General features: G+C 47.4%; 1 protein-coding gene across 1 annotated transcript; it reads left to right on the top strand.

Annotated features, from left to right (window-relative positions):
* LOC144112494 (prolyl 4-hydroxylase subunit alpha-1-like) lies at positions 1–27,284 on the top strand. Its single transcript, XM_077645321.1, has 15 exons — positions 1–1,859; positions 5,784–5,978; positions 6,609–6,763; positions 8,644–8,838; positions 10,087–10,247; positions 10,705–10,738; positions 11,556–11,701; positions 12,313–12,486; positions 13,707–13,771; positions 15,258–15,369; positions 16,688–16,768; positions 18,840–18,893; positions 20,494–20,562; positions 25,513–25,609; positions 27,083–27,284. Exons 1-15 carry the CDS (start codon positions 1,840–1,842, stop codon positions 27,169–27,171), a joined length of 1,647 nt encoding a protein of 548 aa, XP_077501447.1. The 5' UTR covers positions 1–1,839; the 3' UTR covers positions 27,172–27,284.
* The last annotated feature ends 613 nt before the right edge of the window (positions 27,285–27,897 follow it).

Here is a 27,897-nt window from a genome sequence, read left to right as displayed (position 1 = left end):
GTGGCCACTGGCCTTGTGGCGATAGCGAAGTCAGCCACCACCATAAGGCGGTAGCCACGGGTGCCTCCTGCGTGGCGTGGGAAGGACGGCGGGGCAGAAGCGTTCGAGAGGTCGGCTCGCTCCAATAACCGCTGTCCCTTGACCGCGTACAAACGCTCGGACCATCGTCCCATCGCTCGAGACCACCGTTGTGGATCGCCCGAAAAGAGTGAGCGGAAGGAGGTCCGCACATCCCCGGCTGCTACTCGTTTACATTTTCTCCCCGCTTGTGCAAGGGCGCGCAAGCTAGGGTGATCCGTTTCTTCTCCGTTCGGCGGAGGGTTCACAGTTCCGCCTCTCCCGACTGCGTAAGCGAGGTCCGTTTTCCAATATTCTTTTCGAAGTAGTCGAACGGCTTTTTCTGGCGTGAGTAAGCCGAGAGATCCGCGTGACGACGCCGTCCGACGCGGTTGCACACGTATACATATAGTGTGTATGCGTTTGTGTGAGTGCCGATTGCGCGGCTCGGTTCTTTTTTTTTTTTCATTGAATCCGGCCCGAGCATTATTGCCGCGGTTTCTCTTTCTCAGCAACAAGGACGCCAAAAGCAGCGACCAGACGGATATAGAGTGAGACGACGCCAAACTGAGCGGCCGCCAAAGAGGTTCATCGGCTCGGAGGATTTGTCAACGCAGTGAGACCGTTTTAAGGCGGTCGTGTGCTTGCAGCGGTTGTGCACTGCCCAAAATACGTGTCCTGTCTTCGATGTTAGGACTCGCAGGTGGACAGAGCTTCTAGAGACGCCAGACGAACTCGAACCCTCGAGGATTTGTGGTGAGCTCCAGCGAAGGAGGTTCGAAGTACCTCGAAAACCCCGCACTACGACAGCTTCGAAGGTTTTTTTTTTTTCTTTTGCTTCGTTGGGAGCTTCATGTGGGCGTGAACTTCGGAAGGTCGTCTGAGCACTCAACGGTTCACAGTGAACAATGCATCGAGCCCTGGTCCATCGGCGGTCTAACGTTAACGCATTGAAAAAAGACTGAGGTCAAGAAGGTGAGCGCTGGTTTCCATTGGTCATCGTCCAACGAAGAGGCCGTATTTTGGGCTCACACTAAAATAATATTTTTGCGAAACGCAGTTCAACTAGCTGTTGGGAAAAGTATTTCTTTTTGTTATTTTTCCCCGCAGTGTTGGCAAACTGCTGGTTCCAAAGGCGCTCTCATTTCAGTGAGAACAAGGACGTACTCTTAAACGGAAGATTTTTTTGTTAAATTTAGAGAAACAGCAATCATCCTGCCTTATGTTACGGCCCTAAACTTGGGGCTATACCATGCTAAATCTTTCTAGAGGTTCACAGTGCCTGCTGCAACCTTAGCGCATAGATACTCTAGTGGGCCTTTTTTTTTTCTCCGACATAATATTGTTCGAGGCCTTTCTGGTCAAACTCCAGAGGAGTGATCCTTAAAGGAAGGAGTTTAGGCGTGTTGTTCTCAAGCCTTCTTCTTAGCGTACATGCATAACTTGCTTCGAGTAGACAATACCGACAACAAGGCCGCCTCTCCGAACAGCTTGCATTTATACTAAAGGCACAGTTCATTAAGCCGTCGAAACGCTGAAAAATTCGCAGGCAGTGAAACAGGAAACTTGCCTTCGTCGCTGAAAAACCTCGGATCTTTCGCCGACTCGACGAAGAGAGAAAATCCAGCTTCGCGAGGAAAACAACCCGGGAATCAAACGGCGCACTCGGTCACGATATTGAAGTCTCGAAGAAACTGCGAAGCGGTGTGACAAACTCCGAGGGCTGGCTGCAAGGGTGAAGCAAGAGATACACGCACAAGCCAAGGACCAATCGGCACGGAGATGTGGGCCACGACTCGAAGGTAAGAGAGGCGAGAAAAATTTTATTCCTCTTCCTGCACTTTTCTTTTCCTTTTCCGCACCGCCGGCCGTAATGCGTATACTTAAAAATCACCGAGCCGCCCTACAAAGAGCGCTTTCGAATGCACGTTATGGTGTGCTGGTTTCTTTTCCCCTTCCTCTTTTTCTCATTTTTTTTTCTGCCTAGAACTGCTCAGTCGCTTTTAGTTTACTTTTTTTTTTTCCCCGCCGAGCTTTGCCTACTGGACACGCTTCCGTGGGTAAGATGTTGAGCCTAGCGCCCCTGTTCCTACCTTCGCCTTCCGTTTCCAGGCACCGTTTCATAATTCGTCTGTCACGCAGTATCGTGCGTAACTGCTCAACATGCATTATGCGCGAACACATCGAGAGCGGTCTCAATTTGCGTGGAGTGGCTGTCTGTTCTCTCTTTGTTATCTGTCTACATTGAGCTCCGCCTCGACAAACGCCTTTACCCTCCCCCTCATCCATCACTCACGGTGCCGGAGTCTCGCCTTCTTCGGCACATTCAGATGAATGCAGTTATCACCCCGTCCCGCCTCTTCCTCTATCGCTATCGATCGGACCCTTCCTGTCCCAACTGCCCCTGCATCTATGCGGACCTGGCCCATTGCCTCTTCTATTGCCCGGCTGCTCAGCAGTCGGGTTCCTTCCCCCCACCCTTTCTATCCATCACCACCTGGCTCGACTGGCTTGGCGCTGAAGGGGAAGAAGAACAGCGGCTTCTGGTCGCCCAGGCGGTCGACATGCTCGGCCTATAAATTATGGTCGAATAAAAGTCTTTTACTACTACTACTACTACTACTACTTATCTGTCTGCTATCTGTATCCGTCATCTGTTGCATAGTGTGTAATGCGAATTGGTTGTGGAAAAATGAAACGCGCGGTAACTGTTTCACTCAAAATGAACACCTCAACAGCGCTGTGAGCGTAGGGATGATGGTTTAAGGTTTATGGGGGTTTAACGTCCCAAAGCGACTCAGGCTATGAGGGACGCCGTAGTGAAGGGCTCCGGAAATTTCGACCACCTGGGGTTCTTTAACGTGCACTGACTCGCACAGCACACGGGCCTGTACAAATTCGCTTCCATCGAAATTCGACCACCGCGGCCGATACCAAACCCGCGTCTTGAGGGTAGGCATGAAAGTGGAAGCGAAAGAGGGCGGAAAGAAATATGGCGCCGTAGTGGAGGGTTCCTGATCTCTACCTGGCGGGCTTTAAATGGACGCTGAGGGCCAATGAAAGCGGCTCAAATCGATAGGGTACAGGGTCCTAGTCACAAAGAGGCCGCTCTGACCGAAAACATGACTTTTATAAGCCAGAGAAGACCAAAAACGAAATACAGGTGTCGCTATCAGCAGACACAATTTCACAAGTAAAATGTATGCATCGACATCGATTTTTGGGTGCGGATTTCAGAGGCTATATATAGGCTACACAGCCAATCACTTCAGTACGGTGGCAACCAATCATTCTGGGTGAAGATGTGACGAGTTTAAAATTGGATGATGTTTTCCACAGAGTCTCTTTAACGTGCACTCTCATCGCATATCACGTGGCCGTCTTTTACGCTTCGCCTTCATCGAACTGCGTCCGCTGCGGACGGGATTCTATCCCTTGACCTCGTACTCGGCAGCCGAGCGTCGTAATCGTCCAACAGTCGTGGACGCTACTGTTGTATAGCAATACACCCTGGTCTGAAATTCGTGTCAATTTCGCCGATGGTTTCGGTGTCGATTTCGCTGCGACATTTGTGCGACGTTCGACTTAGACTTCAGAGAACGGCAGCTACAAGGATTCCAAACAACTGATTTTATTTGGTTTGATTTGATTTATGGGTATTTTACGTCCCAAAAGCGATTCATTCTATGAGGGACGCCGTAGTGAAGGGCTCCGGAAATTTTGGCCACCTGGGATTGTTTAACGTGCACTGACATCGCACATTACACGGGCCTCTACAATTTCGCCTACAACAACTAGCCTTTTGCTCTCACCAGCGTCTTGAGAGAGCGACAAGGTTCGGAAGGACGCCCGCTTCCACAAAATGAGCTCCATGGTTAAGGATAAATTTTTACAAGCCTTGGAGGCCGCAACTTCTTCCTCCTGTTGGAAACGTTTCACTCGAGATAGCTCTCGCGCTTATAGACTAAGGATTAAAAATTGTATATAAACGAAAATGGTAAAATTATTGATATATATAATATCGGTAAGTTTGACGGGTTGCTTAAGCCAATACGATGAAGAAAAAAAAGCCGAGCATGGTGGCAACTGCTACGTACCCGCGATTCAGAAGGGACGCTTTAAACTTCTACCCTTTTTTCACTGCCTTAACTTCTATCGGTAATCGCATAGGCTCTTCGCGCGGGATGAACCGCAGAATAAATATTCATGGAAAGAATTGTTTTCAGGAAAATGTTGAAGGTAATAGCTATTTTTAATGCATCTAGCTTATCAAAGTGCATTACCTGTAATGCAAGAAGCAAAGCCTTACTTGGGCCATCATAGCTGGAGTATGTGAATGTTTACCACTGAGAACCTTTGCAATAAATTGTCATAAATGAACGCAAAAGGCATCATCCGTAACATCTTATCGTCAAAATTAATTCTTGTTTGTAACAATGCGTGACAGCCGGCCGATACCTTCATACAGATTGAGTTGACGTGCGCTTGTCAATCCAAGTGGTTATCTATCATGTCAAGGTACTCAATTAACCAACCTTTTCAGCTTGACAGTTGTTTCTTTTCATTTTTATGTTAGTTAGGTTTGTTGGTCGTCTGGTGGGAATGAATTACCATGTATTAGATTTTTTGACATTCACACTTAGTTTTGTTTGCATAAACCAGTGCGAAATGTTGGATATTTCTGCATTGACTTTCGCCGCAGCTTCTTCGATAGTGTATCCTGTGACAACTGTAGAGCTGTGTCGTCGGTGTGCATGAGTGTGTCTGCTGATTGAATGGCTTGTGATAAATCATTTACATATAATGATAAAAAAATTAATTGCCGGCCACTGAGGCACTCCTGTATGTAGTAGCTGACGGGGTGACACGGCGTAAATAACTGAAACTACCTGGTGGCACTGTCTGATGTAGCTTGAGAAGAATTCAATAGCTTTGCTATGAAAGCCATAGCACTTTAATTTGTTTTATAGGATGCAGTGATCATCGGTGTCGAATGCTTTCGCAGGTCAAAGAAAATAACAGCAATGATTTTTGTTACTTAGCACGTATGATCAGTTGTGTGGAAATCACTATTTTTTTTTGTTAGAAACACACTGACAGCTTCAAGCTACGCTAAATATTCGCATGAAAACGATCTGAACATGCTGTTAAGCCGCTGTTCTTAGCCGTTTATCGTGATGCAATAGAGCAGCCCTTACAAAAACTTCTTTAGTCTATAGACTGTCCATGGACTTCTGTCTATAAAGTCTGTGGACTCTCTATAGACGAACCCTAGAGAACAGTCTATAGGCAATGCATATTCGATAGACAGTCTACAGACAATCTACAGATTTATGGCCATACACTTTTATTAGACTTAAATCTATGGACAGTCTATAGACATTGAATAGACAAGAAATATCTATATGAAGGCAATGCAGTCTATGAGAAGTCTATAGACTGTCTATAGACCATTTCTATAGGGGAGAGAAGATTACCTCCCCGTGCGTAATACCCTGACGTGTCACTTCTGAACTCGGTCATAAATATCACGCATTTTTTTGACTGGAGGGAAATGACTTCACCATACAGAATAATCCCATTGGATGGAGGAAATGACGTCACCTGCAGACAGGAAGTGACGTCATTTACGGTAAAGGCATCAGCAGCTGCTAATGCTTTCGCGCTGCCAATTCATAACATAATTAGGTGCCCCTGCAATTTTTCTCTCTCTTCCTGACATGCAGACATTGCGGCGCGTGTGTTCTGGTGGCCGTGGCATCGTTAGCTGTGCTTCCTCCGTACAGCAGCGGACAGCTGCAACGGGACTTCTACTCCTCTGTGTCAAACCTGCTCAGCTTAGTGCAGTATGAGCAAGAGGTCAGACTCATGCTTCTCGCCTACGCGGAACGCCTCAAGGCACTGCAGTCGAGCATCATCAGGTGAGTCGCATCCGGCAGGGTCAGTGTAGAGAGGATTGGGAATGGATTAGGAAAGAGTCAAGAGAAACAGGGAAAGCGGGGAGAATAACCAGGCCTGATGCCCATTTTACTACACAGCACGTCGTCAGCCTGGAGGCATACAAGGTGTTGTCCCTGTTCCTGAGGGTGTCGCGCTTGCGCCACAAGTTGCAACCCTGCCGCACCCACTTCCTTAACCCTTACATCAAAATTCTATTTCCCCTTTACAATCTTCTTCCATTTCCCTCAATGCAGGGTATCCAACCGAACGAGTCTTCTGGTTAACCTCCATACCTTCCATCTTTCTATCTCCCTCTACATATGACAAGAAAGAAGTGAAAGGCAAAAAGAAGAGGGTATAATTTTTGCGGAGTTTTTATGCAGTCGGAGTTTAGTACGCTCTTTTGTGCTCATGGGCCCGTTTGCGGCCAATAAAAACAAATAACGTCCACAGTGTGGAGAGGAAATAAAATGAATTAGTATAAGGGCTGAGATGTAATGTGAAACGGGATAGAATGTACAGCTTGCGAGCGTTAGTAGAGGGAAGTATAGGTTGGCCGTCTTTTAGGACTATGTATACGAAAGCTTGACGACCCCACTGTGCACACGCAGCTTTGTGGAGGCGAGGCAGCCGTACCACGACCTGCGGACACAATCCGAGGTCTCCGACTACCTGAAGCATCCTGTCCACGCCTTCCATTTCACCAAGAGGATGATCGTCGACCTGGGGTTCATCGAGGCGCAGATACAACAGCTGCACGCTTCGGGTGAGGAACCCAGTGCGACTCTGTACACCTCAAGATAGTTCCCCTGAACTAACTCCGAGCCCATGAGGGTGTGACGTTCCCACCTGTCGGGGGTCAGTCACAAAATCTACGGGTCCCGCTGAAGCGAGGAGGAATGAGCCAACAAGGCGGTAACCCGGCAAAACAATATTTATTCTTCTCTGCCTGAAGGCGTAACTGGTGGTCCGCTCACCGCTGGCTTTTAGGAGAACTGGTTGTCCGTCCGGCAGGTCGGGGCTCCCCTCCAATCGTCTCGCGTCGGCGGGCCGCGGCTGCTTCGTCTCTCGGGGTCTGCCTCTCTTCCCGGCGTCTCTCGGCTGGCGGCGCTTTGACGGGTCGAGGCCACAGGACTCTTGGGCGTTTCGGCTGGCGGTCAGTTTGCTACGGACGTTGGGGTCCGGCTTCGCTGACTATAGACCAGCGCGATATCTTGCGTCCGTTCGCCTCGCCCGTCTCTGCTCGACTTCTTTCCTTTGTCTCGTTGGCCCCGCCGCGTCTCTCCGGAGATTCCCTTTCTCTCTCTCTCTCTCTCTCTCTCTCTCTCTGGGTGATCTTCGCCCAAACGGTTTTTCGTCGTCGCTGCTCACACAGCCGATCAAAGGCACCCGCGAAACTTCTAGGAATCCGCAGCTGTTCCGTCGGGAAGGCCGATGGCGCCGTTGGGGATGGGTCGAAGGGGATCAGGTGTCCCTCGGAGGGCGACGCTTCTCTGCAGTCAGTCCGTCCGGTGCCAACCGCCGACCTCCTCCGCCACCTCGAGCCATTACGCATCCCGTCGTGTCCGCTGCTAGTAAGGTCGCTTGTCGGCCTGCACACACAAACGCACAAACGAACCCATCTTCGCGCGCCGGTGGGGGGGGGGGGGGGGGGGAAGCGCGGCGCAAACCGCAGGGATGACTGCGGCTGCGTAGGGCACCGCGCGCAGCCTCTCCTCTTTAGCCGTCTGGCGGTCTTTGCACATCTGTCTTCTGCATCGCCCGCCGCCGTCTTCGCCGACATGTCGGGGCCGATAAATTTGAAGGCAGGGAAAATGTCTTGGGCACTGGTCGCCTGGTTAGTTCTTTTCATCAATGCCGGGGCCTCCCGTATGCGGCCCTTCACAAGGGAAAGAAAGAACTCAGGAGAGGCGGTTACGCCACATTTTTTTTAACCCGCTCCTCTCTGCTGCCCCCCCCCCCCCCCCTACTTGGCCACCGTCTTAGCACGTTTGCGCATGCGCAGCAGACAATGCAGCAGACGACGCCGCTGCGCCTAGCGTTACCATTGGCTGCGCCGTCAGCAAAAGACTCCCAGAAGTCCTTGCGAAAGCGCGTGACTTCCGGCACACTTTTTGACGTGCAGTTCATATAGCGAGGGCCTATCCTGGGTGTTCCTTCCTCCACGTCCGAGCCGCTCTTAATCTCAAGCATGCTTATAATGAAACCGAGAAAAAAACGTGCTTTGCAGCTGGAGACTGCCCTGCCCTGAGTCAGTGACTAAACCACGGCGAGCAGCTAAATGGAATAACTACCGCATTTTCTAATTAATAGTGTTCCATGCCATATTCAGGTTCAAAACACGGCGAACAAGTTTCACTATAGCCGTACCATGTTATGAAAAAAAAATGTCGACAGCGTGCTTACAATAGAATTGTTCCCGATTTTACCCATGTGCGAAGAGCAGCGCGGTTTTGTCTACATTTGGCAATAGCTTAATAACGGAGTCGGTAGTGCCGCTTAAGCCGTAGTCTATCATAAACAAAAAAAATTTCTTCCGCATTGCCCGAGACTAGTCTTGTACATGCGAAGTTTTCCTTCGAATTCACCACTCATGCCACCCACTCGAAGGTATACTTCTTCAGGCAGCCGCTTCTCTTGACGCAGACCCCCTGCAGAACCTGACTGCGATGCGCGTCAACCGGTTGCTGCCCTGGGACGAGGACTTCAACGGCATCGCCGCGTCGCTGGTGCGGTTGCAGGACACCTACCTGCTCGACATGAACGACCTGGTCGCCGGTCACCTGACCACCAGGGACGGGCCGGGCAAGAGCACGGTGCCCGGCCGCGTTCCCCTCACTGGTGAGGCTCCAAAGGCGGTGGCAACGCCCCAATTCCACCATGCCACCGAATTTGATGTGCGCGCTAAATCTTACAGTAAGAAAATTTTATACTAGAGTGCCAAAATGAAGCACACTGAGGACAGACGAGGGGACATGCGCTAACTCTTCGTGTCTTAGTCACCTTTTAGCACTTCATTCTTCACAGTGAAAGCGCTGCATCCTACTCTCGATTCATACAGCAGGTCAATGATTCTTGCCTTGCAAGCGAAAGAAAATTATTTATGTGGACATTTTTTATTGGCTTCAAACCGACACGACATGCCTGCCTGTTCTTGTTTCTCTCATCGTTCTTCTTTACTTCCTATTCATGTGATTCACCTGCGCGTTATGCCTAATCAAACACGCCGCCTGTCCTTCCTTTGTTCCCTTCTCTTTCTTGTGAGCTGTGTGCAGTTAATCTAAGCTATGCCACCGAGCTCAACTTCGTGACCCGCCGCGGTGGCTCAGTGGTTAGCGCGCTCGGCTACTGAGTCGGAGTACCCTTGTTCGAACCCGACCGCGGCGGCCTAGTTCCAATGGAGGCGAAACGAAAAAGGCGCCCGTGTGCTGTGCGATTTCAGTGCACTTTAAAGATACCCAGGTGGTCGAACTTATTCCGGAGCCCTCCACTACGGCACCTCTTTCATCCTTTCTTCTCTCAGTCCCTCCTTTATCCCTTCCCTTAGGGCTCGGTTAAGGTGTCCACCGATATATGAGACCGTTACTGCGCCATTGCCTTACATAAGAAAAAAATTTAACTTCATGCACATGTACTAGTAATCCACGCCATACCACCAGGCTTAACTTCGTACATATTGACAAATCATCCACGCCGTGCACCATGGCTTAACTTTGTACACATGGGCTGATCATTCAGGCTATACCAGCGAGCTTACCTAAGTGCACATGTATTAATCATTCACGTCATGCCACCAGGGTTAACTTTGTACAGATGGACTAGTCATTAATTTCATACCACCACGCTTACCTTTGTACTCATGACCAAATATTGACCCTTTGTAAGCCTAGTACAGTTCAATCGCGAATAGCAACACCTGCATGCAGTCCTGAATTCAGCATGATGATTAACTGGCATTCGCAGTATTGTAAGATGCATGTGGTGTTCTGCAACTCGTAAAACGATTTTCCTCGTCTCCAAAGCAGCGGACAAATAAGCCTAATACAACACCGAAGTGTGGAAATCCAATACACAGTTCTTCCCACACAGCTCGCGACTGCTACTTCATGGGCCAAGTGGCAGTGCACAACGGCTTCTACGACCGAGCAGTGGAGTGGGTGGAGCGAGCAGTAGACAAGACGAGCCAAGAGAAGCCACCATCCATATCCAAAGAAGAACTCTCGCCCTACCTCGACGCCCTTATCAAAAAGGTGAGCTCCGCATGCTTAGACATCGCTGATCACGCAAGGTCCGAACTATTTTCTGTTAGTAGTAGTAGTAGTAGTAGTAGTAGTAGTAGTAGTAGTAGTAGTAGTAGTAGTAGTAGTAGTAGTCAGCGGGTTTATTGAAAATAATAATAAAAATGAAAGAAAGGTTTTTCCTAGCCCCGGCATCTGCCATCGATACTGAAGCACCTGATCTGGGGCAGCGGAAATAAAGGATAGCAGGCAGAAAGGAGAAATGAAATGAAAGAGATGAGGGGAGAGGAAGAAAGGATCCATTACCACTGGCAAAGCTCACATGATGCTGGTGCTGATTGATAAGCAAGTTTTTCAGCAGAACATCTCAGCGCTTGGTCTGTCGTGCGATGTCCTTTGCGTGCTATAACACCTGGAGCAGGTTCTAACCTTGTTCCATAACTCTCTCTCTCTCTTTGGGTAACTGCAGCACGACGACGTATTGGACTCAATGGGAAAAGCTGGTGAGCTGTTCTTCGTTTTATTTATGAGTTTTCTTGTGTTTTTTGACTTGTCATTTAATGCTCGTTTCCCTAACATAGTTTGCAATAACAGTAAAATAATTTAGTTTTTAATCCTCTTCTTGTTTGTTGGTTTTTACAATTCCTTCGCTACGCGCATCCAACCCAACAGCCGGAAAAACATGGCCGAAGCCGCAAAATAAATGAAATCAAACTTTATTTTGTCTCTCAAGGAGAAAAGGGAATGACGGATAAAATCCGCATAACTGCGGCTTGACAAAGTCAAACCCGCTCTATGTACAGTTCAGCAGTAGTTAAAGTACAATGAAAAAGACGACATCATACCGGGTTTAAATTATCAATGTTCAGTTTGAAGACCCAGATTGGCACTTTAGAGAACAAAACACTTCAGATGAAAGCACATGCAGTTTGAAGTACATTAGAAACAGAATTAACCTGAAACATATTAAGTTCTAAACATAATGAAATTGAAAACACATTCAGCTTGAAAAAAGGATACATTATCCGAACATGTTCAAGTTGTAATGAAGGGGATTACCCGGCTTTGTGTAACAGGGCTCTACACCCAGGAAAAAATTATTTTGTGCGCCGTGTACTGTAAGGGGAACATTCAAAACAGCGGATGCGATCCGTAACTAACCGACAGACAGGCTGAGACACACATTTGTACTAACTTCAACGGGCTGTCATTGCGAGTTCGAAGGTAGAAGGCTTGATTAAAATGCACGTGTCTGCTCAAGAGAGTTAAATCAAGTGAATAAACCACGGTGCTGTCTTTTATCTGTTCAAATTCCACAAGGCCAGCATTGGCAGACTTACGGAGTGCCCGTGAGCCAGCGGAACAAGAAGGCCCTGCAGTTCCGGACCAAGCTGTTCGATGAGAAGCTCACATCCGCCCAGGAAACGCATAACTACAAGAGGCTGTGCCGAGGAGAACAGCTCAGGGTGAGCAAACCTTCCGCAAACGAATTACGCTAAATGTAAAGCGAACCTATCAGTGACTCGATAAAAGTAAATATGTGAAGATCTCACAAGCCTATCTTCAAACCATATAGTTACTTTTTGCTCTTGCTCATATTGGCTATTAGCAAAAGCAACGGGTAAGCTAAGCATTACCTTTGGGTCAGGACACATGAGACCTCTTTTGTATGCACATGTTTACTTGCAAAGTCGACGCTCGACAGGAAATAAAAATATCGCAGCTCTAAATTTCAAGGGGCCTAAAAAGTGAAGCGATGCGTTCTATACATCACCTATCAAGTATGTAGATAGAGTGATGTTCTATTCTAAAAAAAAAGTTTAGGAAGCAAAGTTCTGCAAGAAGAGAATCTTCACAGGGTCTTCAGAAAATTTTAAGAACAGACATTTTTTTTTACACTTGAATTTTGCAAACTTCTGAAGAGAAAAAGAGCCAGAAATACGAATTTGAGAGACATGTTACGGAAATTTTTGGTTGAGCGTTGGAGTCCAGCTTTTATCTCATTCTAAACATGTTTCTCTGCTGTGTGGTTCTGCCACGTAACTAGTACGTAACCATTCCCACCGGTTACCCGCAGACTCCCAAGATGGACAGTCAGCTGCGGTGTCGGTACTTCCACGGCCGTGACGGCTTCTTCCGACTGCAGCCAGTGAAGATCGAGGAGGCCAGCCTGAGTCCCTACATCATCATCTTCCACGACATCATCAGGGACCGCAACATCAACGACCTGCTCGCGTTCGCCACGCCACGGGTGAGCGATCGACGCCCAAATGGGGAAACTTGCAGAATGCTACAAGAGCAGTGCCACAGCTCGAGCGTGCTCTCTTCCCCGCACGCAGTGGTTATGCGCTGTGCGATTTCAGTCCGCGCTAAAAATCCCAAGGTGGTCGAAATTCCACTATGGTGCCTCTTTCTCCCTTCCTTCTTTCACTCTCTCCTGCATCACTTTCCTCAGGAGTCCACCGAGAAGAGAGAAAGTTACTACACCATTTCCTTTACTCGGAAGACAATCTTCCCACATCACGAAGAACACAACCCGCCGCGGTGGCTCAGTGGTTAAGGCGCTCGGCTGCTGATCCGGAGTTCCCAGGCTCGAACACGACCGCGGCGGCTGCGTTTTTATGGAGGCAAAACGCTAAGGCGCCCGGGTGCTGTGCGATGTCAGTGCACGTTAAAGATCCCCAGGTGGTCGAAATTATTCCGGAGCCCTCCACTACGGCACCTATTTCTTCCTTTCTTCTTTCACTCCCTCCTTCATCCCTTCCCTTACGGCGCGGTTCAGGTGTTCGCCGATATATGAGACTGATACTGCGCCATTTCCTTCCCCAAAAACCAATTATTCTCGAAGAACGCAGCGGTGCCTGACTCTTGCCGCACAACCGTGATCGTCGTCGTTTAATCGGCGTAGGCGGTGATTATGTTGAAAACATTGTAATTGGAGCCAAAGTTGGCGGTCACTCCCCCTAGTCAGGGAGTCCATTGGATCTTGCAGCCACTCCCTTTCGGTCAGCTCCTGCTGAACTTTCGGGTCTGAGATGGACATCTTTTCCTCCCATCGCTCAATCATCGGTCTGCCTCTACGTCACAGTGTGCGCATTGTGACTTATAGTCTTCTAGGTAGATTGTGTGAAGTCTTTCTGCTGCTGCAGCGCGCCTCTTTTCCATTTACTTCTCGCGACCCTTTAACTTCTGTTCACAGGGGGCAGTGATAGTGGGTCGGTTGGAGCCAGTCGTTGTTGTTGTCCTCTCTTGGAGTGATGGAGCCAGTTGACAGGCCTGTGTACTTTCTTTGAACAGCCTCTTACCCATCCACAAAGGCGTGACCTTCAGATGGACCTCCTAAACAGCATTATTTGAAATCCTCGTGTTTATTTCAATTTTGTTTATTTGCCATTCTAGACGCTTAAAGTGCGCTTCGTAATAACGTTTTAGTTCGATAACCTACCTGCCGGTCCACCATCATCTGTGCAGTTGCTGCGGTCCACCCACTACGGAGAGCACGGCATGGAGACATCGCTGATTCGCACCAGCTCAAAGTAAGGCGCCGCATTTGAAGCACACGCTTATATGTAGGAGAAACGCAGATGAGAAACGCAAGCTTTCTGTTCAGTCTACAGGTTGAAAAACACCGTTGCCACAAAAGTTACTACGAAAGAGCTTGTCTGCTGTGCAGTTACCGCATTTGTTGTTGTTGTTGTTGTTGTTGTTGTTGTTGTTGTTGTTGTTGTTGTTGTTGTTGTTGTTGTTGTTGTTGTTGTTGTTGTTGTTGTTGTTGTTGTTGTTGTTGTTGTTGTTGTTGTTGTTGTTGTTGTTGTTGTTGTTGTTGTTGTTGTTGTTGTTGTTGTTGTTGTTGTTGTTGTTGTTGTTGTTGTTGTCTTAGTGACATGGCATTTCCTCGCCTATTCTTTCTCTTTTTGTAAGCAGTATATTAGAAACGCTGTGTATATGAACATGAACGGCTGCTCGCTTTCAGTTTTACGTGGTTGGTACCGACAAGACATAGCAGCGCATCGTCAGTAATTTTATCTGCCACTTTCTGAATAGAACAGAAGAAAATAAAAGCCGAGAAGACTATAGGTTGATTACAAAGCAAAATGTGCCTACTGTCACATTGGTTAATCTCTCGCGATCGCAGCATCGCAAGGGTTCTTATAGCAAAGGATATTGTACTATCAATGTCGCGAAAACTGACTGACAGGGCAACTCAAGAGCTTTTAGAATTCGACGACTTTAAGGGAACAAATGTGTGAAACGTGCAAGTAAATCAGGCGAAGCCCTTTTCTTTTCGAATAGCATTTTAAATAGTGACGTAATCGTCTAATAAAGCCGCTATGGCATTCAGGCTTCTCGGCAGCGCACATCGCCAGGTCGCGGGCCCGATAATGTCATCTTACGGGGGTGGTACATTTTCAAAGTAGAAACGCGTATTCTTTCTCTGGCGAAATCCCATGACACATGGCACGGTGTGGGCGCAAGTAATAGAAATCTGAAATCTGGATGTAAATGACGTAATCCCAGGCCTTTTCTGCCCTTCTCGACGTTTTGAGGAGAAGCCAGAACATCACTGAGGCCTTAATGGACGATTACATCAGCGTCTGAAATGCTGTGGCAAAAAAAAAAACTTGACATGCTTTAACTACAAGCTTTATCTATTCGAATCCCTGAATTTGTTTGAATCCATCAAAACCACTGCAGCTTGCATTCGGTAGCACATGTAAAAGGTTTTAACTGAGACACATCACCCCGTGTCAATTTCTTCAAAATAACCAAATTTCTTACATTTTCAATATTTTTTCCATAAAACTGAAGGAGAACGAGGTATTCTAAATGCGTTCGAAAAAGCAATGCATTTCCAAGTGCGTCCGGTGGTCTCTCTATGCTTATTTGACTTCATAAATTGCACAAATGCTCAGTCCATGAATCGTGGAATCGACTGCTAAATCGTAGATTGATATTTCGCATAGAAGTAGACTTTCGTCACACCTGCCCTAATGCTTTCCTTATTCTGCCTATGCTCTGCAGCGCCTGGCTCGGCGACGAAGATGCGCCCGTGGCGCTGAGGCTGAACCGCTTTCTGCAGTCGTTGCTGGGCCTGGGCACCAAGTACAGCAAGGGCGAGGCCGAACACTATCAGGCAACAATATTTGTCCTTATTTGCACTCGTTTTCATAAAAGGAACTTTGCCTGACGCATCCTGTGAACTCATAAAGCACTGTTCATGCTTAACAGCATCTTATTACTGTCTACTTATGATTGCATTTCTAATTTGGGAAAGTTTAACTTTGGGAAACTTAAATCCCGTGTGCCATACCATACCACATACCATGTCACATACCATACCACATACTATACCACATACCGTACCACATACCATACCTGTCGCCGTGGTGGTACAGTGGTTATGGCGCTCGGCTGCTGACTCGAAATACGCGGGTTCGATCCCGGTCGAATTTCAGTGGAGGCAAAATCATAGAGGCTCGTGTGCCGCGCGATATCAGTGCACGTTAAAGAACTCCAGGTGGTCTAAATTTCCGGCGCCCTTCACCACTGCATCCCTGATAGCCTCAGTCGTTTTGGGTCGTTAAATCCCTATAAACCATGTCTAGCCTATAAACCAACCTATCCTGGTAAATCTGTTGGCCCGATGAATGCTGGTAGTTACGATTGCTTCCCTGTCTACTGTTAGCTCTTAGTATACACGCAACAGCGGAGCTTTCAGTGATAAACGTTGAGTACAAAAGTCTTCCCCATTATTTTTTACCCTAGAACGACACAGCTACCACGACTTCGGAGGGCAGGCCAGTTGATGGGACATTATAAAGATAATAATAATTGGTATTGGGGGGAAAGGAAATGGCGCAGTATCTGTCTCATATATCGTTGGACACCTGAACCGCGCCGTAAGGGAAGGGATAAGGAGGGAGTGAAAGAAAAGAGGAAGAAAGAGGTGCCGTAGTGGAGGGCTCCTGAATAATTTCGACCACCTGGGGATCTTTAACGTGCACTGACATCTCACAGCACACGGGCGCCTTTGCGTTTTGCCTCAATAAAAACGCAGCCGCCGCGGTCGGGTTCGAACCCGGGAACTCCGGATCAGTAGCCGAGCACCCTAACCACTGAGCCACCGCGGCGGGTACATTATGAAAAGAAAACTTGCAAAAAGAGGCGGGACACAACAACCACCCTGTGTTGTCGCCTGCCTCTGTCCCGTCTCTTTTTTGCAGTTTTATTCTTCGTAACAGTTACGACGAACAGCTTTACTGTTTGCCTGTTTTTGTTTTTACCGATCAGGACGTATACCTTAGTTTATACGCAAAGCAAGTAATGTTAATCGACGCTCCCGTTATGCTTTGGTGCACCTGCTGCCGACCTCTGCACACTTATAGCGTTATGATGGCATTCGTTCTGTCCGCTTCAAGTTTTCATTGCCCCTTCGTTTCTGCACCTTACAGCTTGCCAATTACGGAGTGGGTGGTCAGTATGTGGCACATCACGACTTCCTCGCTGAGATCTACAAGGACCCGAACAGAAAGGTGCGAATCATCATCATCATCATCATCAGCCTTACTACGCCCACTGCAGGGCAAAGGCCTCTCCCATGTCTCTCCAATTAACCCTGTCCTTTGCCAGCTGCGCCCACCGTATGCCCGCAAACTTCTTAATCTCATCCGCCCACCTAACCTTCTGCCGCCCCCTGCTACTCTTGCCTTCTCTTGGAATACACTCCGTTACCCTTAAGGACCAACGGTTATCTTGCCTTCGCATTACATGCCCTGCCCAAGCCCATTTCTCCCTCTTTATTTCGACTAGGATGTCTTTAACCCGCGTTTGTTCCCTCAACCACTCTGCCCGCCTCCGGTCTCCTAACGTTACACCTATGAGAATATGAGAGTTAAAATGCTGACCGCATTATGTTGACAGTTTCCGGCCGCAGCGACATGATTGTTAGAAATTTAATTTTCTGCGCGTGGTAATTGCGGGCCGACTCCCCTTCTCTCGAACTGGGCTTTTCACAAAATATTCTTTCTCCAAGCTGATATGTTATGATGGGAATATCCGTACCTGTTTGCTCCTCTTTAGGTTTGGTGTATTGTACTTCGAGTAGCTTCAGTGAAAATATTACGGAACCTCGTAGCGCAGATATATACCACGTTAGTGAAGCACCAAAAGTTATGAAAGATGAACGAGTGCCAGCTGTCATGTTGGCCACGTGGCTAGTGTAAGAAACAACGGAATGGCTTACTGCGCTGCGCTGTCGCCAATCCCTGAAGTGGATGATATAGCAAGGTAACTTTAGCAGCATGTTCCTGGGAAGCTCTTGTTTTTTTTTCTCTTTCTTGTTTGTTAATGTGTTCGTAATCTCTCTCTCTAAGCCTCATTTTTGTCGCTTATCCATTGCCATTAATTTATTTCTTCTTGTTGCCGCTTCTGCTAAAGTAGTTGAAATCATTTCTCTATTGCATTACATTGCACTGCAACACTGTATGGTAAATGAAATGTTTGCATTTACCATCAGTAGTGCGTATCGTACATGCTCCCTGCAATAATCTATGATGAAATTAGCACATTGTTAAATAAATATAAACACTAAATAACTTGATCCAAAAAGAACTGCAGTGCACGCAGTGCGTAGAAGAGACAGATGACATTTATCACGAACTAATAAAGTGGCCACCAGGCGGAGGGCAGCCTAAGAGGAAGCACCCCGCCATCTGATGGTGTAATGGCGTCACAAAATACACAGGTACGATTTTGACGAGACACTGAAGGGAACGTCAGGATCGCCGGTAGTGTTTTTTGTAGCCAGAGTTACATTGGGCTACTAGTCAAGCATTTCGCCGTGAGCCAGGATAGACAGTTGTGCGCATGCGCTGTTACCATGGCAACCGGAGAGGAGCATCAGGTGCGGCGTGCGCTTCGCCGTCCCCGCGGCCGCGCGCCCCTCCACCGTCGGAGCCGTGCGTGACGTCACGCGGATGAACAGTTGTGCGCATGCGCCGATACCAAGGTAATCAGAGAGACCCCACAGGTGCGCCGCGCGCTTCGTCGCCGCCTCGCCGCACGCAGCTATATGAAGCGAACCGCGAGTCGCATGCGCAGCATTGCGCATAAAAGGCGGAGATGTAATGGGCGCTGCATCACAAGGTTTGACATGGATGCAGAGGAGGAGAGTCCAGCCGCTGCTAAATGGCGGTACAGACAAGCGAAGATTAACTCTTCCGATCCTGAGGTTGTCGCCTGGCTCTTGGCTACTCAACAAAGAGAATGAGTGTAAGAAGGCGAAGAGAGCAGTGGAGACGCCCGAACAGAGAGAGGAACGCCTTGCCAAACGGAGACGCATGACTGCCGCGCGTAATAGACGGCTCATATCCGCCAAGATGGAGCCCAATGTATCTCATTGCTAAACATACTGAGACCACAAGCTCAGCCAGGGAAACGTACTTCTCGCTACGTATATCTTGGCATAGCCGAGCTAAGCCACTGCCAATTTTTGTCCTGCAGCATCGGCTGATATCGGTTCTCGACGATGATGATGACATTAATGACTCTGCTCTTAACCACTGCACTTTGCTAAAATTCTGCCGTCTTTCTCTTGCTCTTCAGATGGACGACTTCGAGCGGGTGTCCGGGGACCGAATAGCCACACTGATGTTCTACGTGAGTAACATTCATACACGTTCTCTTTCTTCATCAATCGTTACTGGATCATTGTTTGTGATTGAAAGGAAATATTTGAAGCAGGCAGATCATTAATTCACAGGATGCCGTTATATAGGCAACATATATATTATTGCCAGCCTATATGATATGCTGTGTTACAATTACCTGTTCCCTCAATCAATCCGAGCATGCCAGATGCAGTAACAATGCTTGCATATGTCATGTGCAAAATACGCAACATGTAGAAATTAACGCAGATAATCACCCTTTCACCGCGGCAGTTTCTCTTTGCTGTTCTTGTTATTGTTGCCGTTGTCGCTGTTGTTGAATAATTAACTGGTCAGAGACGCCAAAACGGGACCATAAATCAGATGTGTTTTTCAACAATGCAGGTAAAATCCCTGCAGAAATGACGTTACTATTCTAATCCAACTTGATTCATTGTGCTATTCGTTCTGCTTCGTTAGCTCGAAACAAAACGCGGCCGCTATAGTTAGTATAAACTAGCCCGCGAGGAGGACGACAAAAATGTAGCGAAAGCGATAGTTAACAGTACCTGTAATAATCCGCTCTCGGATTATCTCACTGTTATCTCAGGACTACACCACGCCTTTTAGGGCTACAAGAGCTTTGAGTATTTTTTTTTTCTTTTTTTTCTGTCAGCTGTCAGACGCCAGAAATTTGTTCGGTGTCGGAGACGTATCTGATTCGAGGTAGTGTCATTTACCACCGTGTGTATTTATCTTGCCGGCCCCTTCAAAGCTTCCCAGGATCCCCGGGTTTGTCTCTGGGGCTTGAACCGAAGCTCTACTTTTTATTTATTTGGTTTATGTTGTGCACAAGCGGGCATTTTCTTTTATTTTGCATCTTATATTATTGTGTTTTTGTGTTCGGTCGCAAAATATGTTATACACACATGTTCAATATGCAATGTACCTACAATTTTCCTGTCATGATTTGGTTGTACTGTATTACAAGTATGGATGTATTGTATTACAAATACTGTTCTCAACCAAATTATGTAAGTAGTTGCCACTGCTGTTAAGCGTTGGATGGCTGCGTCAGGCGGGAAACCGCCTCTAGCCTATACTCACCCAGGACAAATTTTGTAGATTTTTGTCCCGAAAAAAGACTACTACTACTACCACTAATAGTATCCCTCACACTTATAAGCTGCTTTGCAGTCAGGGCAAAAATAGAGCGCGTTAGCTTGCGTTATCGTAACTGCTATAATAAAAAAAGAGTTGAGCTAGTTGGCACTGATTAACTGGGTGCGACATAGAAACTAGCATGTGTCCTGTCGATTCCTTTTCGCTGCCCCTATACAGCTTTATTTTCGCGCTACTTGCTATGTAGCGATCGTATACTGCTACACCACCAACATCAAACGGCGCGTGCGCAGACCGCTAAAGCATCCCGGAAATGGCGCAGGTGTCAGGGCCGTCTGTGCATGCGCCGCTGGTGGTTAGCGGTGAGGGGTAACGCTACGATAAAACGCTCCAGTTTTTCTCACCTTCCGGAAAGTCAGAGCGCTGGGGATTATTGTGCATCGCGTGACATTTGTTTGAAACCTTTGCCCCTCTCTCTCTTTTTCCAGCTGAGCGACGTCGAAGAGGGAGGTGCTACAGTGTTCCCACATCTGGGTGTACGATTAACACCAAAAAAGGTGAGAATCGTAAGAAGCGACTTGCCGGTAGAAAATAGCACTTTTAATATTTTCCATTTTTCCCGGCTGCTGAAAACCGGCAGCGGCTCCCGTGCGCTGCGTGATGTCTGTGCGCGTTAAAGATCCTCAGGTGGTCGAAATTATTCCGGACCCCTCAACTGCGGCAGAAAAGTGAAAAGAACAAGCTGGACGTCATAATACGCAAAGTATACCAAAGAGCACTTGGTGTCCCGGTCAACGCCGGAACCGAAAGACTACTACACACGGGAATTCATAATACTGTATATGAAATTAATGAAGACCATTCGATATCGCAGAACAGAGAATACGGCTGTCAGGAAGCAGGACAGGAAGGGACGTGCTCGGTAGACTAGGGCTCCCGTGCATTTGGTCTACGGAGGACAGAGTGGACTTGGGAGACCAGCTTAGAAGCCAGATCGAGGTGCAGCCCATTCCGAGAAATATGCACCCCGAATATCATAGGAAAAGAAGGAAGGCTAGGGCGACAGCCATCGGGAGAACATGGGGCGTGATAGAAGAGGCAGTTTACATGGACGCTGCAGGACCAGTCAACGGGATGTCAACGATAGCATGCACGGATGCGCAAGAGAACTTAGGCAATGGGGCATCAATTGGATGCCAGAGAATTGCCCAGGCTGAGGATGCAGCGATAGCTTTGGCGATGGTTTCCAGGAAGGTCCCGGGTGTTATTACGGACTCCCAGACTACATGTCGTAACTATACCAAAGGAAAGAGAGGTAAAAACGCAAACAGAATACTCAGAACACAAGAGGATACATACGTTAAATCCACAGTCATATGAACTGCCGGACACTATGAGGATGTTGGAAACGAAGGCGCTCACGCCGCTGGCCGCCCGCTATTACCCCGGGTCCCCCGACATTCGCAGGAACATAATTATTCTAATCCACTATTAAGCTAAAGGGATTTACTCCAACATTTGAAATTAACGAAGAAAGTATACGCCTAACCGCACAAAAATATAAACAGGGAGCAAGGGGTTATTTTAAGGAAATTGCAATAGAATACCTATATAAATCCTGTCGAATTAAGCTATATGTTTCCAAACTCATATGATCCGCACTGCGCCTTCTGCGGAGAAGTGGCTGACTTATACCATATGGTATCGGCGTGCCAAGAAAACCCGGCTATACCAAGATACAATAACCCAACAACTGAGGACTGGGAGGCGGCGCTGTCCAGCTCACATTCGGAGGACCAGCTTTCGCTGGTGAACCGGGCAAGAGCGGCGGCAAAAGCCAATGAGGGCCCACCCAAACATTCTATGCATTAAACGTGTTTCAATCTCTCTCTCTTTTCCTCAACTGCGGCAACTCTTTCTCGCTTTCTTCTTCCATTGTCTTTTCCAAATCTTCCCTCATGGCGCGGTTCGGATGTCCATCTAGAAGTGACACATATATTGAGCCTTTTCTGTTCCTCCAATAAACCATTTTCATTTTTTATAAGACCAACCAAAACAGCGATAACGGCGCATTCTGTATTGCACACTGAACCGAAAGGGTTCTCAGCAAAGTGGCGCCACCTCGCAACCCCGCGTAGTGTTCCAGATCTCGAATGCTTCCCTCCTTCCCGCCTTCCAGCCTCTCGGTTGTAGCACTACTGGCGCCATCTGTATTGCATAAGCAAAACTATTTTTTTAAACAAGTGGCGGCTACTACAGATGCATATTGCAACGCGCACATATCCAAATGCTGCTAGCTACTCTATGTTGCCTTTTGATTGGATAGTTGGTACGCCAGTGCAGCTGAAATTTCGTTGTGCTTAATGTTTGCAATACTTGCGGGATAAAGCAAAAGGTTAACAAGGGCAGGACAAAGCGTACTGTTGCCCATGCGTTGTTTGTCGCTGTGAACCGTTGGCTTTGTCTGGTGCATACTGCAAGCCTTTAGCGCAGTGAAATTTCAGCTCCTCTACGATTTTGCTTCGGACCAACTTAGAAACCGTTCTTTTATTTGTGTGTGTGTGGTATATTAACACACTTCTGATCGAAATTTCTGCGCCAGTTTCGGCGTTGGCTTGGGCGTCAACTTCGCCGTGATAACGGAGCGATATCCGATGGAGGTTGCCAATAGTGGGAGCGACAAGCATTGCGTGTTAAACAAACGCAAAGCGCACGGCTCATTGCCAAGTACACAACTGCGTCCCATTAAGCGCGGAATGGAGACCCGGATGCTTTATCATCATCTCGAAGCGATCCACTGTATATGCCACACATGCCTCGGCTCCCTATACGTCAGTCTCTGCTAAAAGCAAACGCGTCGCGCAAAAGGCTCGAAGTGACATGGCACACGCCCAGCGAACTACTAACGGTACCGCGTGATGCATCCATTGTAGGCATCATTGATATATGGCTTGGGTAAGCACGGTCCACGGTAGTAGGCGGATAATAGGCAGTATCTGTGACGTCACCAGCCTCGTTTGACCACAATTTGGCGCAGAGGGTGGCATGGTTGGATCAATTGTCACAAGAACGATTTCAAACTTTTGTGTTCGTGAACTCTTATTCGGGCGCATTTGTATGGATCTTCAAGGATATCGTCGCTTTTTTTTTTTACTTTTTGCCCGAAGACGGCTAATGTTAGTGCTGCGAACGGTACTACAGTATTCACAGTTAGCGGTTACTGCATGTCAAAATATGGCGTCTTCGCTCTGGTCAGGCCCAGTATCCAAGCTTGCACTTGTCTTGAAAGCCCAACCCACGCAGCCCTGCTTGAACGCAGACATCGCGTTCTTGTTTCGGCAGAGCACGGTAACTGCTCCAATACCCCACCCCCGTTTTCAAATTTACTAATTACCAAAGCTTCCTTAATTACACAATTATTTTCTTAACTGCTTGCTAATTAATTCCTTGATTGTTTTCAGTAATTAACGTGACGGCATCAGTCTTCGGCACGGCATATAACACCATTAATTTATTACTCATTATCATTGAACTTTTACACACCCGTTCATCTGGAGTGACGTCATCGTGTGGACACATTTTTTGGACAAGTCTTGCGGGCACAGCTTAGCCATATAATGTATTCGCATTAATAACGCCAGCGGGGCAGGGTATGTGGCGAGATAGGTGGGGAGGAATATGCAGGTCATGCGAAGCATAGGTGGGGGGGAAGCACAGCCATACCTGTGATTGGAGGGGAGTACGCGACCACGCACATGTGCCTCCGGAGACAGTAGCCGTTACTGGGTGGGCCATGCGGCGACCCGCAATCACGTGACCACGCTGTATGTACAGCTTGTCGTCGGATCAGAAATGCTTCAACACCCCTCTTGGACGGTGTACTTAAGCAAGAGACCATATTGCCGGCATTTACGCTATAATTTTTCGCGATAATGCAAACAAGCGAATTTTCTTTCGTCCTATGCTGGTTTGGTTTGGTTAATGGCGATTTAACGTCCCAAAGCGACTCAGGCTATGAGGGACGCCGTAGTGAACGTCTCCGGAAACTTCGACCACCTGGGGGTTCTTTAACGTGCACTGACATCGCACAGTAACACGAGCCACTAGAATTTCGCTTCCATCAAATTTCGACAGCCGCGGCCGTGATCGAACCCGCGCCTTTCGGGTCAGCAGCCGAGCGCCATAACCGCTCAGCCACCGGGCGGCGCTTTCCGCACAACAGCGAGACATGTCAGTGTGCCATAAGCAAGTTGTCGTACTGCTACTCAGTATGAGTGCCTTTAAATTGTGACCCTCTTGCCTTCTTGTAGAACACACGGAAAAGTGCTAAAGAAGCGTAATAGTTCTGCCTAAATTAGACGTCTGTACAAAAATAACAAAAAGCTGTATTAAGTGCATTCAACTCCGCATTGAACTTTTTTTATTAAAGACACTTGTATTAACTGCACTCAAACGTAACTATCTATTTAATGCGTGAGGCAAAACGCGCACGTCATGAACGAGGTGCCCTCGAATTTGTCTTTTGAGAAAAGTGAAAAGTAAATGAACCCGCCGCGATGGCTCAGTAGTTAGGGCGCTCGGCTACTGATCCGGAGTACCCGGGTTCGAACCCGACCGCGGCGGCTGCGTTTTTATGGAGGAAAAACGCTAAGGCGCACGTGTGCTTTGCGATGTCAGTGCACGTTAAAGATCCCCATGCAGTTGGTCGAAATTATTCACTCCCTCCTATACCCCTTCCCTTGCGGCGAGGTTCAGGTGTCCGCCGATATATGAGACAGATACTGCGCCATTTCCTTTCTACACAAAAACCAATTATTATTAAACTGTAAATGACGCAGTAACTGTCTCACATATCTCGGTGGACACCCAAACCGCGCCGTAAGGGAAGAGATAAAGGAGGGAGTGAACGAAGATAGGAAGAAAAAGGTGCATAAGTGGAGGGCTCCGGAATGATTTCGACCATCTATATTGACATCGCACAGCACACATGTTGTTAATGGCTATTTATTATTTAAAGAAAACAATGGAAGGAAAAGATGTTGGTAGCCGCGGCATCTGCCATCGAAAACTGAAGCGCCTCAGCTGTGACTAGCGGGAATAAAAACACAGGGAGAGGACAGGGAGAGTGGAAAGAAACGGGGGAGGATAGTAAGAAAGGCGGCAATATACACTATGTACCAATACATGGAGACGAAACGCAAAAGGCGCCTGTGTGCTGTGCGATGTCAGTGCACGTTAAGGATCCCCAGGTAGTCGAAATTATTCGGGAGCCCTACAATATGGCCCCTCTTTCTTCCTTTCTTCTTTCACTCCCTCCTTTCTGCCCTCCCTTACGGCGCGGTTCAGGTGTCCGCCGATATGCGAGACAGATACTGCGCTATTTCCTTTCCCCCCAAAACCAATTTCAATTTCCATTTTTGCATGCGCTTTTCAGATCTGCTTGACGATGCTATTGAGGTATAGCCCAATTTCTGCGTTAAGTGAACCGCTGTTCATTTTTCTCCTAGGGAAATGCAGCTTTCTGGTGGAACCTCAACTCAGACGGCGAAGGGGAGCAGCTGACGAAGCATGGCGGCTGCCCCGTCCTCTACGGCTCTAAATGGAGTGAGTGGGTCATTATTGTCAGACTTCTATTGCAATCGCACCAACTGGCTCTCGCGTGTTTACACGAGGTATTCCGAGGACTGAACTGGGAACAGGAGTCAATGGAGAAAGTCTTAGTAATCTGCGTTCACTGATGACATTGTCTTGCTAATACGGTCAGGAGATGAAATGCAAAGCCTGGCCAGTTAGTTAGACAGGCAAATCAGAACGGTGGGCCTAAAAAAGAACGTGAAGAAAATCAAAGTAACGTCCAACAGTTTCGCAAGGAAACAGCAGTTCACAATTGGCAGAGAAGTGATGGAAGTAGTAAGGGAATACGTCTACTTAGGGCAGGTAGTGGCCGCTGATCCGTATCATCAAATAATTGAAAGTATAAGAATGGGGCGGAGTGCATATGGCAGGTTCCCTCAGGTCATGAATAGCAGTTCACCAATACCCCTCAAGAGAAAAGTGTACAACAGCTGTATCTTGCCGGTACTCACCTACGGGGCAGAAACGTGGAGGCTAACGAAAAGCGTTCAGCTTAAGTTAAGGACAACACAGCGAGCCATGGAAAGGAAAATGATAGGTATAACGTTAAGAGACCGGAAGAGAGCAGAGTCGATGAGGAAACAAACGCAGGTTAATGGCATACTAGTCGAAATCAAATGGAACAGATGGGCTTGAGCAGGGCATGTAATGCGAAGGCAAGATAAGCGATGGTATAATTAAGAGTATCGGAGTGGATTCCGAGAGAAGGCAAACGTAGCAGGGGGCGGCAGAAGGTTAGGTGGGCGGATGAGATTAAGAAGTTTGCGAGGGTACTGTGGCCGCAGCTTTCAAAGGACAAGATTAATCGGAGATACATGGTAGAGGCCTTTGCCCTGCAGTGGACGTCAGGATGGTGATGATGATGATAAAGACTGGTAAATCGACTCGTGCCAACAAAAATGCCAAGTTAAACTGTATTGGTGGCTGTTTAGCGCACAGAAATGCCCCATTATATGAGCGAAATAAAATCAGTAATTCATTGGCAGAAAATAATATGCACCGAAAAAACACTGAAAACTGCCTTTCCAAATAAACAACGAAAAGTGTTCGCCGAGTTTCCAAAAACTAAAAGCCGAAAAGTGAAAGCCCTTCCCATAACGCATTTCGACTCAGAAGCACCCGTCTGAGTTTTGCTCACCGAATTCGCACGAATTCTTGGAATTTTGGGCTGGGTAGTTTTCAAGGTCGGCTCTGTTAGGACCAACAAATTTGGTTGGCCGGTTTATAGCCTGATACCTAAATCTATATGCCGCAGCTAGTTGACTGGGAACTGAAGTTCATATGACAGCGCAGTATCCGTGTGAGTGACCGAGTGGTTTGATTGATTGATTGATTGATTGATTGATTGATTGATTGATTGATTGATTGATTGATTGATTGATTGATTGATTGATTGATTGATTGATTGATTGATTGATTGACACCCTTTTCGTTCCTTTCCAGTCGCGAACAAGTGGTTCCGCTCCAACAGCAACGTGTTCCGGTTGCCCTGCGCTCGAAACCGCAGCGAACCTCTGGCGCCGCTCGTCTGACTCCGGCCACCGGCGGCGCTGTGGTCGCGCTGCTGCTGCGCCCTTTAACTCCAAGTCATGCCAATGAATCTACGTCGTTTTTGTTGTTCTATTTAAGCGTGTTTCGTTCTATTAAGTGGTTAAATGCAAAAATAAAGAGTTGTTATATTGTCTCCCGCTTTAATGACATGTAAAAACGGAACAGGTTCAGTTCTTAAACAGGAAAAACTTGTTCCAAACATTCACGCTGACTCCTTAACTGAACTTATCCAGCAGCACTGAATGGCTTTACCGCTGGTTTGCACTTCATCTTATCATATCCATACGTAAATGTCCATATTTCCCGTTATAACAAAGCCAGAAAGATTTGCTTAGTTGCAGTAGCCAAATACCGCTTGACGTAAAAAAAAACGATAGGCATGAGGCGAAGGGCTGCTATAGGCGCAAGACAGTGCTTCGAAATTGGAGAGGTTTGAAGTAGTTCTATTGTAATGACAGCTGTTTACAAAATACCTTAGAAGAAAAGACCAAAGGCTGACATACCGACGAGGCTAGCCGAGTTAATGGGAACGCATCATACAATATATATGCATATAAAAATTCCATTCACAAGAAAGTTATTTCCACACCTTCATCCCAAAAAAGTTCTAAATAGCCAAGAATGTTCCCAAGAAATGGCATAAGAAAATGCAATTCTTTGTGACATTCCGTGTGTGATACGAGGATCCACGTTCGACGGCGCGGCAT

The sequence above is a fragment of the Amblyomma americanum genome, unplaced genomic scaffold (genome assembly GCF_052857255.1).
Source record: "Amblyomma americanum isolate KBUSLIRL-KWMA unplaced genomic scaffold, ASM5285725v1 scaffold_277, whole genome shotgun sequence".
NCBI lineage: Eukaryota > Metazoa > Arthropoda > Arachnida > Ixodida > Ixodidae > Amblyomma > Amblyomma americanum.
Note: the sequence above shows the minus strand (reverse complement) of the source record. Positions and strands in the feature narration are given on the sequence as shown.

Excerpts from the sequence above, each read along its gene's own strand:
- LOC144112494 (XM_077645321.1), top strand. The coding sequence starts at position 1,840 with ATGTGGGCCACGACTCGAAG. Across the intron at positions 5,979-6,608 it reads CTGCAGTCGAGCATCATCAG|CTTTGTGGAGGCGAGGCAGC; the intron begins GTGAGTCGCATC and ends GTGCACACGCAG. Across the intron at positions 16,769-18,839 it reads ACAAGGACCCGAACAGAAAG|ATGGACGACTTCGAGCGGGT; the intron begins GTGCGAATCATC and ends CTTGCTCTTCAG.